Here is a 19123-nt window from a genome sequence, read left to right on the forward strand (position 1 = left end):
GAATTCTTTCGCAGCTGCTCTATTCCCATTTACAGCCGCGTAACTGATAGCCTGTAGTTTGAATTGTGCCTCGTAAGCATGTCTCTTCACTGGTGCCATTTTCGGGGGTCCTTAGACAAACAAATGTTGTTTTGTAGCATACCGGTAGTATACCTACCGGAGGAGTGGAGAAGGTAAACGTACGTACTGTACGTATTACGTAATGTTCTCTGATTGGTTTATCGCTGCCAGCATACGTAGTTTACGTATTACGTCCCTGTGTCAGCGAAAAATGGTCTGACAGTCAATCAAGCAAAGCGCTTACCAAAGTCGCACAACAACATTTTTACAGATTTTGGAACTCAGTGCACACATAAGGCGTACCGGATTATAAGACGCACGGCCAATTTTTGAGAAAATTTAAGGCTCTTAGGTGCGCCTTATAGTGCGGAAAATACGGTAATTGTTACCTGGGGGGCAAACAGTCTGTGCATCTCTCTCTACAACGGGGAAGAGGGCGAATAATATGAACCCACACAGCCCAGAACTTTATAGAGTGTGAGACGAATTCATCGGGTTCAGGTTCCCAGAGAGGTTGTGCACAGGGTGCTGGGGCAAGTCCCTTTTAACTGAGCTGCCCCAGGGCTGAGTGAATCTCCGTGTCTGTGTTCTGCAGAGGGTGTGGCCCTGTCTCAGGGTCAGTGCTGGAGGAGGCCGGCAGGGCCTGGCTCAGCAGACAGAGGCAAGGGGGGCCCAGTCTGGGGGAAGGGTTAGGCTCAGTGGTATCTCAGCACATCAAGTGACAGTCCCAAGGGGGGCTCTACAAGTGAACCCGCCACACTCCCCCCGCCCCCCAGATTGTCCCAGCCCTGCCGTTCCTCTTTCCGTGGGCCCAATGGAAGAGGAATGTGGCCAGCCAATGGGAGCTGGAAGTTGCCAGACTCTTCCAGGGGGGAGGGGAGGGGACTGGGAACTAAAGCTGCAGAGCAGAGAGATCAGTAAGTCTTAGGGGGTCCCAATCCAGTCTCCCATCGCCCCACCCCCAGCTCCAGGGGACCCCTCCCTGTGCTCCCAGCTCACACCCACCCAGCTCCCAGGGGCCCTCCCTGTGCCTCTAGGTCCTATCCCACCCAACTCCCAGGAGGCCCCTCTCTGTTCCCCAGAGCCTGGGAGACTCCTCCCTATGCCCAGGGCTCCCACCCGCTTCCATGTCCACACAGCTCCCAGGAGCCCCCCACAGCTCCAAGCCTCCCAGTTCTCAGCCCCCTGCTGCCATTCTCCCCGGTTTCCAGGGTCCCCCTCCTGCATGCCACACTCTGACCCTACAGGTCCCCATGCTCCCCAGCTCTCAGGGGCTCCCCCTTTTTCTTACTCAGCCCAAAGGGAGGTGCTAGTGCAGGAAGTCGGGGATATTTCGGGAGCCAACCTTCCACCCTCACCCCCCACCCTCGCTACCTCCAACGTGCTGGAGCATTTTAACCTCTTTACCCCCAATAGCCCCCTGCTCTGGGCCTGGGGAGGGGCACTTGAACACTGGAGATGCTCAGTATGGGGGTGGGAGAAATCTGTCCTGGAGCCTGCATCTCACTTCCCCCCTCCTGGTATCCCCACACCAGTGTGATTCTATCTAGACACCTCTGGTTCCTTTCCGTCTCTCAGGTCACCATGTGCCCCTGCCACCACAGCCCCCTGGTGCCCTCCTGTCACTGCGGCTCCCCTTGGGCGGCCGACCCTCTGGGGCTCTGGCAGAGGAGCTGGGTGCCGTGCTGAGTGGGAGAGGTTGGCAGGTACGACTCTGCCCCAGAGCCCGCTCACCCTGTCAGAGTGCGGCGGGCCGCCTACTACATCGTCTTGCTGTCCTGCTCAGCGTCCAGATCAGGGTCCCCGTGGCACAGGCTGGGGCAGTCAAAGTGACTGCTGTGGGGTTTCCTATGGTGCCCATCACTGTGGCATCTGGATGTGGGTCACTGCGGGGCAAGACTGGCGCTCCGGGTGGGTGATGCGGTCGGGGGTGCTGTGGTTAAGAAGCAGAGTGAGCCTGGAGTGCCAGGTCATGGAAGGGAGTTTGGGGCAATGAAGGGGGGAAGTATGGGCTGGGGTGGGGGGAAGGTGGGGAAGAGCCTCGAAGGCATCTGCGGCTGGGGGTGCCAAAGTACAGGTTTGCCCAGGGTGGTGTTTTCCCTAAGGATGGCCCTGCGTGTGGCCATCGCCAGCCGGGAGCTCCCCACATCTGACAGGCACAGGGGGTAGCTAACCAGAGTAGTGCAGCTGGATCGATGGTTAGGGACTCGTGTGCTGCTATAGAGGGGGTGCTGCTGGGCTGGGGCGTGAAGCTTGGCCATGCACAGGAAGTTATTGGTGGCTTTGCATGGTTGAGGTTCCTGAGTGCAATTGCTGGGACTCGTGCCTAATCATTGTCCCCCGCTCCAGGTCTTACAGCTTATCAAAGGCCTGGGCTATTCCTTCATGGTGCAGCAAGGCCTGGTGGGTCGCCCTGGCCAGGTCCTCGATATTCATGTGGAGTGATCTGGCCAGGTCGGTGGTGACAGGAGCTTCTGCTTTCTTTTCTCCAATGAAAATGGGAACCTTTGCTCTCAAGGCGAGTGTGGACACACAGGTGTTTGTGGTTCCTCCTGTGGTTCTGAGAGACCCACCTTACCCGCTGCTTCTCTGATGTAGGAACCTTTCACTGGAGAGGAGAGAGCAGCCATTGGACTATATGTTGGGTAGCTGCAGATTGACAGCTCTGTACCAGGTGCTTTGGGGGAGAGCCGCGCTGCTGGGTGGGTGGCGGATGGGGAGAGATTTTCTGGAACGTGTGGAACTGGCAGAGAAGATGCCGCAGTGTAATGCCCCAAATAGTAAAGGAAATAGGGGCATGAAGGTGCGGTGATCCTAGCAAGGTGGAAGGGTGGGAAATGAAGGTGCTGAAAGCAAAGAAATGACTGAAATATGTTGCAGCTTTGATTTTATTAGGAATTGCTCCAGGGAATGTTACATATTGGTGGGAATATTCCAGACTGGTTTTTTTAGTAGAGTTGGGCTTTATAAAAATAAAGTAGCTAAAATTGATTAAAACAAGTTACCCAATAACATGGTGCAAAGGTAGGAGCAATGGAGCGGAGGCTGAGCATAGCTCCAGTGCTCAGTGCACCTCTGTGTGTGCTGCTGGGTTCCAACACTCATGAAAGTTGGGTGCTAGGAGCTGGTCACAGAGGGACCATCAGCTCACCCTTTGCTTTTCCTGGGGGTGGAATAGCGGGGGCAAAGCCCTGCTACTTGGGAGGGGGTGGTGTCAATGGGGATTGCACAATCTTGTGTTCTCCTCTGGGTGCAGGACATGGCTCTATTGGGCGGCTAGTCATGATTTTGGCAACGGAATGTTCTCCCGCACAGCTGTTTGCATCTGCACCAGATGCATCACTCACTTTCCTGGGCCAGGTGCTCCCTTTCCTTCTCTTTCTGTTCACTTATGAGACTTTCACATCACTTCAGGAAACCTTTTCTCCACACTTCTGCCCTACAAGGCCCTCTGCTGGAAGGAAACCACAGTTTCAACAGCCATGACTTTTCTCATTTTCTTTCCGTTCCCTTGAAGATTTGCCAGGCGTTCAGTGGCTTATAAGGCCCCTCTGTGCATGGACTGTTCATTGCAGGTGCTAGGGGAACGCTAAGATATCAGAAATCGTTCTTGTGCCAACACTCATTTCCGAGACAGCCATGTTAACAGATTGCTTCGGTTTCACTTTTTAAATGCCACTCCCATGTGCTTTTGTAGACTGGGCTGCTCTTAGAGATGCTAAGACATTTTCCACCTTACTTCACCCTCGAATAGGATGCCTGTACAACTACTGGGTGTGGGGAAGCAAGGGATAGGTTAATATTTGCAGGTACACTTCTGCAGCCTGTTCTTATGTTGGAGGATTTTTACCGTGAGGTATGTTCCAGAGAGGCAGAGAAGGGTCTTGTTCAAAAAAGGCAATGGGTAAATAAGCGAGATCTGTAGTGAAGATGGTGCCCCACAGCTGGTGCAGGAGTGGAGGGAAAACACCCCCTATCCTGCCAGCCTTTGCAGTGTGCGTCATGCTAAAACAGAGTACTGTCTGCCCCTTAGAGAAGAGAATTTAACACCTGAAGATTGCCACAAACAGCACTGCAAAATTAATGGACTTTTGCTATATCTGGTATGAAGCCAAGAGGTTAACAATGTAGCCACAAATGCCTTATCTCTGTGCATCATGGAATGACTCTGTGCCTCCTTTGGGCTATGTACCTCCCATTATAGTGATGGCTTGAAGCTGTGAAGGGCACAGCTCATGCTGGGAGCCAAAGGACGTCCTCTGTTGCTTTTCCTCTTTCCCTATCTGCTGTTACAATAAACGTGCCAGCTAGGCCAGGTGTTGTATGTTTAACCTGCAAGGTGCTGCTGTCTTGTCCAGCGGATGGAGGTCTGTTGTTCATGGGAGGTGGCAGATCCATGTCCAACCCCCTTCTTTGCCAAGCTGATCCAGCTAATTCCTCCATTCAGTACAGCTACACTGAACGCAGTTAATGGCAGCTGGAGGCCCTGCAGATGCATGTGGAATTCAAATCTATGGCACCCACCACACACATGATGGCACTGTCTCTTAGTCCCTCTGTGTGTCTGCGTATTGCAGCATCACTGTCATGGCCCCCAGTGGCTATTGCCAGCCCCTGGCACCACAGCTAAGGGAAATTTAATTCATGACATCATGAGGGCCAGGAGATGGACAAAGGTAAAGGGCAGCCCCTGGTCTGTGAGAATTTGCTATCTAAAGTCCAGGAGATGGGGAAGGGGGATGGGATGTAGCAAATTCTGACAGTGTAGCAAAAAGGAATAGCTGGGTGTCAGTATCTGCTACTGGCAGCAAATTGTGCAAGGGAACAGTCTTGGGACACGTTTCATAGGAGCCCATCCCTAGTTCTGCTCAGCAGATGAGACATTGAACTTCCTGGGTCAGACGCCACCACTGCTGCTGCCTTTCTTGACATGGTTTTCGACCTAGGTACCATTGTGGGATGCATGCAGTATTACCTGTATGGCTCTGGGGATGTCACATGGGTCGCAGTCATGTGCAGACTGGGCCACAAGCAGCCCTCGGGCCGCAGGTCGAGAACCTCTGCTTTAATGTGAGCCAGGAACCTGGGCTGAGCCGCTGCAGCTCTCCAGTGGGGTGTGTGCGGGGAGCGCCCTTTCCTAGCGCCCTTCTGTGCCCGGCCTGGGGGACTTTCTCCAGGTAGGGGCTGGAACCCCCCCTGGCTCTTACCCAGACCCTCCTTCCTGGACAGGAGAGTGACTGCAGCTCCCGATTTTGAATCCCAGGGTATCTGCAGAGTGACAAGGTGAAGGAGAGAGGATGGGAGACGGGTGGACACTGGGTTGGGGTTATGGGAGAGCCAGGAAGTAAAGTTATTATTTATATTATATATCTAATATTATATAGAGATTATTAATATATTAATTAATATATATGTTATTGATTGAATAGAATGAATGCCAATAGCCAATGTTCCATACTGGGGAAACCGGACTGATTGATTGATTCTTTATGGAAATATGCTTATGATATGATATGGCATAACTGAGATGTACTTCATGCAAGATGGCGCATGGAAAATATCACTGGAAAGGTTGTGATTTACTGAGTGTGAATATCCAGTCTGTGTACCTGTATCATTTCTGTAGCTGAAGTTAGGAATATTGACCATGTGTCCGTATTTCAAATGTGCTACTTTGGGTGTCACCCACAACTACTCCTTCAGGTACAGCAGTGACAAGCCAGACAGGCTGATGGCCCATTAGCAAAGACAGCAAAGAATCCTGTGGCACCTTATAGACTAACAGAAGTTTTGCAGCATGAGCTTTCGTGGGTGAATACCCACTTCTTCGGATGCAAGCAGTGGAAATTTCCAGGGACAGGTGTGTATATATAAGCAAGCAAGAAGCAAGCTAGAGATAACGAGGTTAGTTCAATCAGGGAGGATGAGGCCCTGTTCTAGCAGTTGAGGTGTGAAAACCAAGAGAGGAGAAACTGGTTCTGTAGTTGGCAAGCCATTCACAGTCTTTGTTTAATCCTGAGCTGATGGTGTCAAATTTGCAGATGAACTGGAGCTCAGCAGTTTCTCTTTGAAGTCTGGTCCTGAAGTTTTTTTGCTGCAGGATGGCCACCTTAAGATCTGCTATTGTGTGGCCAGGGAGGTTGAAGTGTTCTCCTACAGATTTTTGTATATTGCCATTCCTAATATCTGATTTGTGTCCATTTATCCTTTTCCATAGGGACTGTCCAGTTTGGCCGATGTACATAGCAGAGGGGCATTGCTGGCATATGACGGCATATATTACATTGGTGGACGTGCAGGTGAATGAACCGGTGATGGTGTGGCTGATCAGGTTAGGTCCTGTGATGGTGTTGCTGGTGTAGATATGTGGGCAGAGTTGGCATCGAGGTTTGTTGCATGGATTGGTTCCTGAGCTAGAGTTACTATGGTGCGGTGTGCAGTTGCTGGTGAGAATATGCTTCAGGTTGGCAGGTTGTCTGTGGGCAAGGACTGGCCTGCCACCCAAGACCTGTGAAAGTGTGGGATCATTGTCCAGGATGGGTTGTAGATCCCTGATGATGCGTTGGAGGGGTTTTAGCTGGGGACTGTATGTGATGGCCAGTGGAGTCCTGTTGATTTCTTTCTTGGGTTTGTCTTGCAGTAGGAGGCTTCTGGGTACACGTCTGGCTCTGTTGATCTGTTTCCTTATTTCCTCATGCGGGTACTGTAGTTTTGAGAATGCTTGGTGGAGATTTTGTAGGTGTTGGTCTCTGTCTGCGGGGTTAGAGCAGATGCGGTTGTACCTCAGTGCTTGGCTGTAGACAATGGATCTTGTGGTGTGCCCGGGATGGAAGCTGGAGGCATGAAGGTAGGCATAGCGGTCGGTAGGTTTTCGGTATAGGGTGGTGTTAATGTGACCATCACTTATTTGCACCGTGGTGTCTAGGCAGTGGACCTCCCGTGTAGATTGGTCCAGGCTGAGGTTGATGGTGGGGTGGAAGCTGTTGAAATCGTGGTGGAATTTTTCCAGAGTCTCCTTCCCATGGGTCCAGATGATGAAGATGTCATCAATGTAGCGTAGGTAGAGAAGGGGCGTGAGTGGACGGGAGCTGAGGAAGCGTTGTTCCAGGTCAGCCATAAAAGTATTGGCATATTGTGGGGCCATGCGGGTGCCCATAGCGGTGCCACTGATCTGGAGATATATATTGTCATCAAATTTGAAATAGTTGTGTGTGAGGATAAAGGCACAGAGCTCAGCAACCAGTTGTGCTGTGGCATCATCAGTGATACTGTTCCTGACAGCTTGTATTCCATCAGCGTGTGGGATGTTTGTGTAGAGAGCCCCCACATCCATGGTGACTAGGATGGACAATGGATTGTGAAAGGGCTTAGTCCTGTGGATGCTCCTGACAGCTTGCTAGTAATGGCTGCCACAGCCCTGCAGAGACCTGGGTCTGAGACACCTGGCACTGGGCTCTCCCCCCGCTTTCGAATGCCAGTGTTTTTCCACTGGATGACAAAGGGTTCCTGCCATACACAAGAGTGATATAAGGCAGGGGAGTGACGGCATCGTGGTTCTCCTCTGCCTTCCCACCCAAAAAGACACTGAAAAGCACTTGGAAGCAAGAACTGAACTGGGGGGAGAAGGGTTGAGCCCAGGCTGGAAGGGCGTCTAGCCTGTGAGTAGTAATACCTGAAGTCTCAAGCTGCAGATGATGCCGCTGGCTTTCAAGACTTTCTGTAATCTGCCTGTGACAATATTTAGGGGGAAAATTTACTATTTGTAGTGAGTTTCTTTAGTGAATCAAGCTTAGTTTGCATGTTTTGTTTTATTTGCTTAGTCGTCTGCTTTGTTCTGTTTATCTGTTTAACCACTGAAATCTGCCTTTTATAGCTAATAAAATTTGTTTTGTTTATTATTAAACCCAGTTTATGTAATTTATAACGGGGGGGGAAAGAAATTGTTCATATCTCTCTTCACATTGAGGAAGAGGGCGACATTTTATGAGCTTGTGCTGTACAGATATTTCTATACAGTGTGAGACAGCATTGTTTTGGGTTTAGCCCCCAGAAGAGGTGTGCATGGGAGTGCTGGGTGAGTCCTCGCACACAGAGCTGACTTCAGTGTGTGCTGCAAGAGGCCAGAGAGCCTAATTCAGCAAAACAGAGAGAGGAGATCCAGGCTGGTGGAGCAGTGAAACCCCAGTACATCCAGTGGCAGCGTGGACGGGGGGTCCACCCTGTCACCAACTGATTATCAGCACATGTTTTAAAAACCTGCAAGATTGCATTGATCTCAGAAAATACAATTATTTTGCGAGATCAATGCAAATAAGTAATGAAAGCTTTAATTTTTAAAAATCTTTATTAACTTTGCAGAACAAGCAGCACTAACCTTGTCAGAAAGAAGAATGAAAGTAATAGAAGGGTAAAGCCCGCACTACAAAAGAGAGAGAAAACCAAACCTTACTACCATATCATTACCATTTGTAGCATAGAGCACAGTGTTAACATACATATGCTACCCCGATGGAATTCTGGGCCAAACAAAATGAAAATTCAGTGCACAATATTGTAAAATGCTGCATATTTCATTTGTCAAAGCAACACAATAGAATCACACCATTTTCACTTATTTTGGTAATTATTTCAAAATAGCTGTCAGCAGTACAGGATGTGATGAACTGGGGTTTTATGCACCTTGTGATGTTGCATGTGAGTCTTACTGTCCTTTACTAACACTGGGTCTACCTCAGTTTCCCTGGGTACTGCACCAATGCCCAGATGGTGATGGGAATTGGGTGTGTGACTTTTACTGAGGCTCTGGGACAGGTCAGGCTGCCCAGCTGCCTACACATAAACAATGGCCGATGCTCTTTGTAACCTGGGTCCCAGGAGAGGGGTGCAACCAGGTGACTCTTTCCCCGGCAAGCAGACAAAGAGTGGGGGAGGAGCAACAGGCATTTCGGAGGGCCAGTAGCTGGAGGCTGGTCAGTCTGCATTGGCGACTGGAAGGGGGGGGTGAGATCCAGGGCATCTGGCCTGGGATTTCCCTGAGATGCATTAGGCTAAAGCAGAGGTCGGCAACCTTTCAGCAGTGGTGTGCCGAGTCTTCATTTATACATTCTAATTTAAGGCTTAGCATGCCGGTAAAGCATTTTAACGTTTTTAGAAGGTCTAAAAACCTAGTCTATAATATATAACCAAACTACTGTTATATGTAAAGTAAACAAAGTTTTCAAAATGTTTCAGAAGATTTAAAATTAAATTAAAATGCAGATCTTATCAGTTTAATGTGATCCTTGTTTAAAGCAAGAAGTTTTGAGTGTGGTTTGGTTTATAGGTTTTATGGGGGATAGAGGGGCACAGGTAGAACTGACACAGGACCCCCGCTCCCTTCCCAGCAGCAGTTTGCATGGAGTGTTTGCAGATCAAAGGCGGACAGCACCGGGTGAGCATGAGCAGGGACCCTCCGTAGGGAAGCCCCATCTCCTGGGCCAACTGGCTGGGTCATGGGACACTGCTGCTGGGGAGGATGGGGGAGAGGAGATGAGGCAGGAATTAAAATAACTGGTGTAACTCTGACACCTCCCATAGAGGAAAACATAAAATATCAGGGGTGGAAGGAACTTCAGGAGATCATCTAGTCCAACCCCCTGCTCAAAGCAGGACCAATCACCAGACAGACTTTTCCCCCCAAATTCCTAAGTGGCCCCCTCAGGCTTGAATTCACAACCCATAGGTTTAGCAGGGCAATGCTCAAACCACTGAACTATCTCTTCCTCTGTAAGAGCAGCTCTATTTGCTAATAGACTTTCTGTTGAGTGAAATGCAACCAAAATACCGCTGTGAAATGCTCTGGGTGCCTGACCAATTCGTTAGACTCTCAAGAGCTAACGACATTCCACGAGTAGAAAAACATTATACTACACACAGAATGAATTAATTCAGCCAGCCAATAAATCAAAATTGCAGAACAGCCTTGTTAGCCACCCAGGAACAACAGTCAACCCTCTCCCATAACTCTATCCAGTAAAGAAGGGACCATTAGGCTCTGAAGGGGCTGGTCCCATCTCCTGTACCTGGGAGCCAGCCAGGGCAGGAAGCTCTGGAGGTAGGTGGATATTGGTTGGGTTAGAGCACATGGAGGGGGAGCATGTCAGCTGTTGCACCATTTCATAGGGCTGCCCTGCCCTGTCTGCCCTGCTCTAGTCCTACTGGCACAGGATGGGGGGGACTTTATGTAGGCCATGCAAGGAGGGAGGGAAAACCTCTCTGAGCTCACACTGCCCACCTGTGTGAAGGCCGGGCAGAGTATGGCTCTTGTTGTTTGTTCCCCACTGTGGAAGGAGAATGTGGCCTCTCAGAGAGTTTGTCCTACTTTGCACCTGAAAACTTGTGAATTACCTGGAACTGCAGTGAGGCCTCTCCTGCCTTGGTCAAGGACTACTGCTGAGATCTGATTAGTTCTGCCTCCTTCTGGCACACTGCTTCAGTCAGGAAAGTGTAGTGCTCGTCAGGGCCGGCTCCAGAGCCCAGCGGGGCAAGCACCCGCGTGGGGCGGCCCTTTCCCGGGGGGGCGGCAGGCTGGGCCGGCGAACCTGCCGCAGTCATGCCTGCGGCAGGTCCACCGGAGTCCCGGGAGCAGCGGACCTGCCGCAGGTATGACTGCGGACGGTTCGCTGGTCCCGCGGCTCGGCTGGACCTCCCGCAGGCATGACTACGGCAGCTCAACCGGAGCCGCCGGACCAGCGAACCGCCTGCAGCTGCGGGAGGTCCAGCCGAGCCGCGCGACCAGCGGACCCTCCGCAGTCATGCCCGCGGGAGGTCCGCTGCTCCCGCGGCTCGGGGGCGCCTCCCGGGCATGACTGCTTGGGGTGGCCAAATTTGTAGAGCCGCCCCTGGTGCTCGTGGGGGCAGAAAGCCTTGGCGTGTGTGTACAACGGAAATAACAATTGACTGTTGTGACAGTGACTCTGAGTGGGCAAGGAAATGCCTTAAAAACTAAAGCTGTCACCACCCTTGGACTGTCTGTGTGTTTCTTTAAGTCTCTCATCTCTGTGTACCATAAATGAGATTCCTGTAATTTACCAGCGATGGTTTCACTTTCAGTTGGAAGCTGCTGGATGCACAGAGAATATTTCTGTTCAGATAAAATTGCTGTAAGTTAACCAGCAATAGCTGTCTGAACAGACTGGAGTCAGACGTGCAATGCTACCGTAAATACTGAGACGTTCACTTGCAACGCAGACCTGGTAGTTCTGAAGCTGAGAGCCCTTCCTCTGCCACCAGCCTCTGCCCTTCCCTGTAGGATCCAGCAGGCAGGTGAGTGTCAGCCCTCGATTGCTCTGGGTGAGGCTCTGTTGTTCTTCATGGGAGCTGTGCCTATGTGTAAGGGGATGTTGTCCCCTTATTAACATTCAGTGGGGGTGTTTTGGCTGGCTAGCTCCCAGCACTAAAAAAATGGGGAGAGGCCAGTGCTCCAGGTTAGCCTGATTGACAGGGCGGGCAGGCTAATCAGGGAGTGAGGAGGCCAGGTTGGGTCCCGTCCTCCATGTGAGCTGGAATTGCCTGGGTCAGACAGAGTGGGGCTGAGCTGAGGAGAGAGCAGGGGCCAGAGCTGAGCTGGGGAGCAGAGTTGTGCCAGCTGGGGTTGGGGGGCAGAAAAGCAGCCCAGGAAGCAGGCCAGAGCTGGGAGCAAAGTCCTGGAAGCAGCCCACAGAGCAGACCTGTCCTTGGGGGGAGTTAAGTCTGCAACTAAGATTTTTATTTAAAACCAACTTTTTTCATCCTCTCTAAATTCCAAAAGATAAGTCAGCTCAGCCTGATTGTCAGGGGTGAGATCAAGTTACTGGGGAAACTTGGAGTTATTTGAACAAGGCATTGCTGAGCTAGGGCACCTTGATTGTCAGCTGGGTTTTTTTTCCCCCTCTCTACACTGAATGAAAAACAATAATCCTCTAGTGGGACTCCTCTGATCCCTAAGGGAGGGAGAGCCCTTTATTCCTCCTGCCTCAGGAATTCAGTGACAACCTAGGGCCAATGAGCACTGAGCTCTTTGCACATGTCTCCCCCTCTGGTGTCTGGAGGCATGCTGGTCAATATTGTCTCATGTTCCCATTGGATTAGTCTGGCAAATGGGTGACACAATGAAGGACAGGAGACACACAAACTCACAGCAATGGACTTCCACTGCTGAGATCTTCTGTGTGGGACCTGAACCAAGGGCCAGAATTGATAATATGAAGCTATTAGATCTCATTTCTTGAACCACAGAATGAAAAGGCCCAGCGCTAACATTAAATTCTGCAGAACTTCAGCTCCCCCCTCCCAACACTGATGTTTAAACCTGAGCATGAACTATTTCACTGCTGTCCATTTTAGTAGCTGGGCTAGGGTAGAGGGTAGAGGGTGGGAGGGCAACCTTGCGAGTGAAGTGGGAGTAGCTGAGGGGAAGGAATTACCAAGGGAAGACAGGAAGAGGCAGGGGAGAAAAAGGAAAGCAGGGAAACAAGAGGATGGGGAAGGAAGAGGAACAAAGGACAGAGAATGGTGGTCACAGTGGTGAGCGTTTTCCCCACTGAGTGATGCTGAGCACGATAACAAGGCCCTGGAGAAGTAACACGGTGATGATAATGAACAAGGAATTTATTCTATTACTGCTCTTAACCTCCCATGGAGGTTAGTGAGGGCATCACTTTGGAATGAGGAGAGTGGTGAGCCCTAAATGGATGCTCTGGCCCAGAGATCATAATAAAATGGAATTTGGCCCCCTGCACAGAATGAGTTTAACACCACTGGGCTAGAGGGAGGTGCACTGAGCTGGGATCCAGGAGACCATGAGGTCTAGTCTCTCCTCTTCCACTCACTGGTGTTAACTGTTCTCTGCGCTTCACAGTATTATTGATCAAGGAGTCATGTCCCTACCTGAGGAGACCATCAAGTATCCTTGTCTGCTGTTACCTCACCTGTTAGAAGGGGGACCTGAAAATGAGATATTGCACAATCTCAGTTCTAGTAGCGTTAGGATCAGGGCAGGTCTCTCCCACGTGGCCACAGTGTCTCTCAGACTGATGGAGCCATATCTGTGTACTTGGCTCTGCCACTCACCTCTGCTAAGTGCTGTGAGACACACAGACCAATTTACCTAGCACTTCCTGTAATGTGATAGAACATCTGCATAGGGAATGAGGAGGAGGCTGCAGGAAGAGCCAGGATGTTGGACAAGTCACTTAACCTGGGATATTTGGAGTAGGGGGTATTGGTAGGAGGGCTGGATCTAAGTCAGAGCTGGATAAGTGAGGGAGGCCCTGACCCTATTCTCCAGGCTGTGAGGAGCTGTAGGCCAGCAGCTGTGGGAAAAGTCGTGGTTGTGATTGTCAGTTTTGCTAAAAAGCAGTAAAAATGATTTTTGACCTTTGGCAAACCCCCTTGCTCTGCTTTACTTTCACTTTCTATTTTAGCCTTGCTACGTGCAGGAGAAAAGTTGAACAAGCATTAACAGAAAACTGCACAAGACCAGACTGATACCCAACTGATTCTCTTTTCCAAAATGATTTTGCTTTGTAGCCTCACTTTAATTCATTAATTGTGAGGCACCTCCTGGACTAAGGGTCTGTGTGACTGTAGAGAAGCTGGAGGGCAGCAATTCTGTAATGGCTGAGAAGTTTCTCCTGGTTTCATAAGGTAGGTGGCAGAAAGTTTTCGTCCTCTATCTTGTTTTTAAATCCCTTGTCCTGGGTCAGCAGGGGAAGGGTAGTGCAGTGCAGCCCTATCAAGGGGTGCGGCAGCTGGCATGCTCCCACTGCATGTGCTTTACCCAACCAATATCCTCGTACCCCTAGAGCTCCCTGCTCTGGCTTCCAATCAGAAAGACCCTGTCTGGCTCCAGGATACATCACAAGGGACCAGCCCCTTCACCAGAGCCTGACAGTCCCTTCTTTACTGGATAGAGTTATGGGAGAGGGTTGACTGTTGTTCCTGGGTGGCTAACAGGGCTGTTTTGCAGCTTTGATTTATTGGCTGGCTGAGTTCATCCATTCTGTGTGTGGGATAATGTTTTTCTGCTGGGTGGGCACCAGCCGTTTTGACAATTGTTCAGGCATCTGGAGCTCTTTGCAGGGGTATTTTGACTGGTATTTCACTCTACAGAAAGGCTAGTAGTAAATAACAGAACTGGTCTTGCATGTTGTCATAACTATAAAGGGAAGGGTAACAGCCCTCCTGTGTACAATACTATAAAATCCCTCCTGGCCAGAGACACCAAAATCCTTTTGCCTGTAAAGGGTTAAGAAGCTCAGGAAATCTGGCTGACACCTGACCCAAAGGACCAATAAGAGGACAAGATACTTTTAGATCTTGGGGGAGGCTTTGTTTGTGTGCTCTTTGTTTTGGGGGTTGTTCGCTCTTGGGACTAAGAGGTACCAGACATCAATCCAGGCTCTCCAAATCTTTCTGAATCAGTCTCTCATATTTCAAACTTGTAAGTAACAGCCAGGCAAGGCCTGTTAGTTTTGTCTTTGTTTTCTCAACTTGTAAATGTTCCTTTTGCTAAAGGGTTTACCTCTGTTTGCTGCAACTTTGAACCTAAGGCTAGAGGGGGTTCCTCTGGGCTCTATGAATCTGATTACCCTGTAAAGTTATTTCATCTCTGTAAAATCAGGATGGGATTTTTACCTTTCTTTAATTAAAAGCCTTCTTTTTAAGAACCTGATTGATTTTTTTCCCCCTTGTTTTTAAGATCCCAGGGGTTTGGATCTGGACTCACCAGGAATTGGTGGGGGTGGGGGGAAGAAGGGGGAATGGTTAATTTCTCCTTATTTTAAGATCCAAGGGTTTGGATTGGTGTTCACCAGGGAATTGGTGGAGGAGTCTCTCAAGGCTACCCAAGGGAGTGTTATAGTACTTGGGAGGGAGATATTCTTGGGGGGAGGTAGACAGAGTTTCCCAAATGACTCATTAACAATTTGGGTGGTGGCAGCAACCAGATCTAATATGGTAATTTAAGCTTAGGGGTTCTCATGCAGGTCCCCACATCTGTACCCTAAAGTTCAGAGTGGGGAAGGAACCTTGACACATTTTCCTCTAGGGGAGGTGTCAGAGTTGCCTGGGGACACCAGTTATTTTAACTCCTGCCTCATCTCTTCTCCCCCACCCTCCCCAGCAGCAGTGTCCCATGACTCAGCCAGTTGGCCCAGGAGATGGGGCTTCCCTACGGAGGGTCCCTGCTCATGCTCACCTGGTGCTGTCTGCCTTTGATCTGCAAACACTCCATGCAAACTGCTGCTGAAGGCTGGAGAGGGCAGCGAGAATTGGTAGCTGCAGGGTGATGAGCTCCGAGTTCCATGTGGCCTCCGACTGCCCCCACCCACCTTCTTTGGCATTTGACTACACAAATAATGATGCTGCACAAAGCAAAGTGTGGCCAGTACCAAATACCCAGGGATGGCAGAGAAAGAGCCTGATTGGCTCAGTTCCCAGTGAAATCCCAATGGACAACCTGCCCCAAATTCTCAATTGCTGAGGGACAATTTTCACTCACTGATTGATGTATTTGCTTTCCACAACCAACTCTCTGTACAACTTTTCATGAGTGATGTACCTCTGTATTTGGATTCTAATATCTAAACTGTATTGTTAAATTTTAATCCCCTAAACTTGGGTTATTGCTGATTGATTATGTACTTCATGTATTTGACTTTTTTAAAAACAAACTTTGACTTTGTGGCTAATCTAAGCCTGAGGTGGGCAAACTATGGCCCGCAGGCCATATCTGGCCCATGGGACCATCCTGCCTGCCCCCCGAGCTCCTGGCCTGGGAGGCTAGCCCCTGGCCCCTCCCCTGCAGCCTCAGCTCACTCCGCCACCAGTGCAATGCTCTGGGAGGCGGGGCTGTGAGCTCCTGGGAGACTGTCCTGACCCGGTCTCTGTGCTTTGTGGTGGTGGTGGTGACGGCGTGGCCCGGCTACAGGGGAGTAGGGAGCAGGGGGGGTTGGATAGAGGACAGGGGAGTTTGGGGTGGTGGGCAGGGGTTGGGGCAGTTGGGGGTGGCAGAGGTCCCGGGGGGGCAGTCAGGAAGAAGGGGGGGCACATCAGAAATGAGGAGGGGTTGGATGTCATCTTCATCTATCACTACCTCCCCACCCAGCCCACCCCCATTCCAGCTCATGAATAAGTCTCTGAAAGAACACAGGGCCTAGTACAGAACTTTGAGGCCCTGCTGTTAATCTCTGGCCATGATGAAAACTGACCATTTATTCCCACTGTCGCCAAGCAGGTTTCTGATCCATGACAATATTTTGCCTCTCCCCCATGACCTGATTTCTTTAGTAGCCTCTTGAGAGGGACTGCGCCAAAGGCTTTTAGAAAGTCCAAGTAAATTATATTTACTATCCCTTTTGGCACGTTCAAAGAATTCTAACCGACTAATGAGGTATGAATTTTCTTTGCAGAAAAGCCATGTCTCAGTTTCCCCAGTTGACTGATGTTGCTGATGCCCCTGAGTATAATCCTTTGAGAGGTGCAGCTGACCTCTGTTCTATTACTGAGCTGCATACAGAGAGAATTCCCCAGGGCTCTGATATGTTTGATCTTCTTGGTGCCAGAAACCTGATTCGCCAGAAGGGACTTTCTCTGCCTGAGGCTTTTGTTGAGTCCTGTGGGATCACAGTCCTGCTTCAGGGTGCTGTCTTTAAGAAAGACCCCCCCCCACCACCACACACATGCCCTCTTTGTAGCACAGGGCTGCAGTTTTGAACCAGCACAGAGCTCCCTGGGCTGAGGGCACGTGCAGGCCGGGGGTCAGGAGCTTTCAGCCAGTAGTTCTGGAACTTATCTAGAAATCGTTCTTTTCAGAGTGGGTTTATTCCTGTGCCTGTGCTGGAGCTGGCCTGAGTTTGGGCCAGACTGTCAGCAGAACTCACCACTTTCTGGGCGCCCAACGTGCTGAGCCCTTTGGAAAATCTGGTCTCAGCTGCAGGTGCTGGGCACCTCTGAAAGGTCTGGCCTGAATGTGGGGTTGTCACACTCCAGTGCCCAGTGGAGTCAGCGTAGTCGCACCAGCTCTGCCTATTTACCACTCCTATGTCCTGGATCACAGGGTCACGCTCACTGACTCGCTCACCCAGGGCTTGTGTGGTCGTCTGGACATCAGGGAGATGGAGGATTCCTCGATGTGCCCCGGCTCTGTGAGGTCACTGCCGCTGCTTGGCTTCACCATTTCCCTCATTTCTCTCCACGTTCCCCGGCTGGACTCAGGTAGGATTCCTGGGGCTTTAGGGCCTAGTCTGGCTCCCACAGAAGCCAGCGGCTGTGCTGGGGAAGGCTCTGTCTGAGATAACTCGGGGATTATGAGCAGGTGGTGGCTGGTGGGTAGAGGACCAGGGGAGCGTTGGGCAATAATTGTCTTGTGGCCTACAAGAGGCCCCGACAGCAAGTTCCCAGCTGGCAGCATGTGGTGGCTGTGCCCAATAATGTCTCCATGAAGCTGATTGATTTCTGGTTCAGGGGGACGTGTCCTGCCCCTAGGGGCAGTGGGGATGTATAGCTGGGTCCTGCTTGCAGGGACCGTCATTTCCCCAAAATGTCCTCCAGCAACTAGAGACTGTGCCCTTAGCCTGGTCCTGCCCTTAGCAACTAGAAACCTCTGTCCAGAAACGCAATGGAGAGTTTCGGGGGCCAGGGATGCATCTGAGGGCTTGGATACACTTGCAAGTTACAGCGCAATAGAGGAGTCCCGGGCGCACTAGCTCACTACCTGTCTGCACTGGCAAGACACGTATTGCGCTCTGACTCCACAGCTAGAGCGCTGCTGGTACTCCACCTTGGCGAGAGGAATAATGTTTGCTGCACCCCCGCTGGAGTGCTGCGGCACCAGTGTGAACGAGGTGTTGCATTCCTGCCCTCTGATTGGCCTCCACAAACATCAAATAATCCCTTAAGTCAAGTGGCCAGTCTGGTCATTGTTTTGAACTCCTGTAGGAATGCGGAAATGCCCTTTCAAAGCTCCGTTTCTGACAGCCGACAAGCAAGCTGTTACTGTGGAATGCTGTGTGTGTGTGTGTGTGAGAGAGAGAGGCGGGGGGAGGGGGAGGTCTGCTGCTGTCTGAACTTACAAGACAGCCCCCCAAAAGCTCACTCTGTCTCTCCCCCCACATACACACCACACACTCCCTGTCACGCTCTACCCCAACTCTACACCCATTTGAAAAGCACGTTGCAGTCACTTGCATGCTGGGATAGCTGCCCATAATGCACTGCTGCAAATGCCACAAATGTGGCCAGGCCAGTGTGTTGGCAGCTGTCAGTGTGGACAGACTGCAGCGCTTTTCCTACTGTGCTCTACGAAGGTGGGTTTAGCTCAAAGCACTTTATCTGCAAGTGTAGCTGTGCCCTAAGTGTTCACAACACGAGGGAGAGCTGGGTAGTGGAGATACTGGGTAACACATGGTGGTAATAATCCTGCCAGTGGGGACAGGATTTCAGCTTTGGTGCCAAGAATCAAAGGGCAGACTGGCTTTCAGGGAGCATGGGGGCTAAGTGGGAAGGGTGGGAAAACAAGGAGTAGCTCCCAGGCACAGCAGGGCTTTGGTCACACTCTTCCAAACTCTGGGAGAATTTACGTAATTACAAAGATGATTTTCAAATGGCAAAAATTAAAGGGAAAACTGAATCAGGTTTGATTAGAAGTGGTTTGAAAAGGCCAACTATTAGTGAGAATTTGTTAAGCTATTCTTCAAAATTTCCTACCAATTGTTTTTAGTTTTGTTTTTGTCCAAAAACTGGGAAGTAAACCAAAAATACTTACTGAGAATGTCTGAAAACTTCTCATTAAAAATACAACATTTTATTTGTTTTTTCAACAAGAAAAAATGACTGAAATTGAAAATTTTCATTTTGCTCAAAAAGCCACACTTGTTCAAAAAATGTTCTGATGAGACCATTTCAATCAGCAGTAAATTTGATAAAGTGATCAGTTACAGTCTCTGAGAGTGTTCTGCCTAACTCTGAGACATGGCTGAAAGCAGGTGGAATGTAAAGCACAATAATGACATACACTTTATATGTTATAGGAAGCCAGAAAAAA

General features: G+C 50.2%; 1 protein-coding gene across 1 annotated transcript in view; it reads left to right on the top strand.

The window, feature by feature from the left end:
- The window catches only part of LOC123371948 (butyrophilin subfamily 1 member A1-like), a 57865-nt gene that overhangs the window by 8866 nt on the left and 29876 nt on the right, over positions 1 to 19123 (top strand). Inside the window, exons 4-6 of the mRNA XM_045019863.1 lie at positions 11152 to 11364; positions 13503 to 13725; positions 17138 to 17295. Coding sequence (XP_044875798.1) covers positions 17196 to 17295 — 100 coding nt within the window. The 5' untranslated portion in view covers positions 11152 to 11364; positions 13503 to 13725; positions 17138 to 17195. The remainder of the gene's footprint in view (positions 1 to 11151; positions 11365 to 13502; positions 13726 to 17137; positions 17296 to 19123) is intronic.

Source organism: Mauremys mutica, chromosome 5 (genome assembly GCF_020497125.1).
Source record: "Mauremys mutica isolate MM-2020 ecotype Southern chromosome 5, ASM2049712v1, whole genome shotgun sequence".
Lineage (NCBI taxonomy): Eukaryota > Metazoa > Chordata > Testudines > Geoemydidae > Mauremys > Mauremys mutica.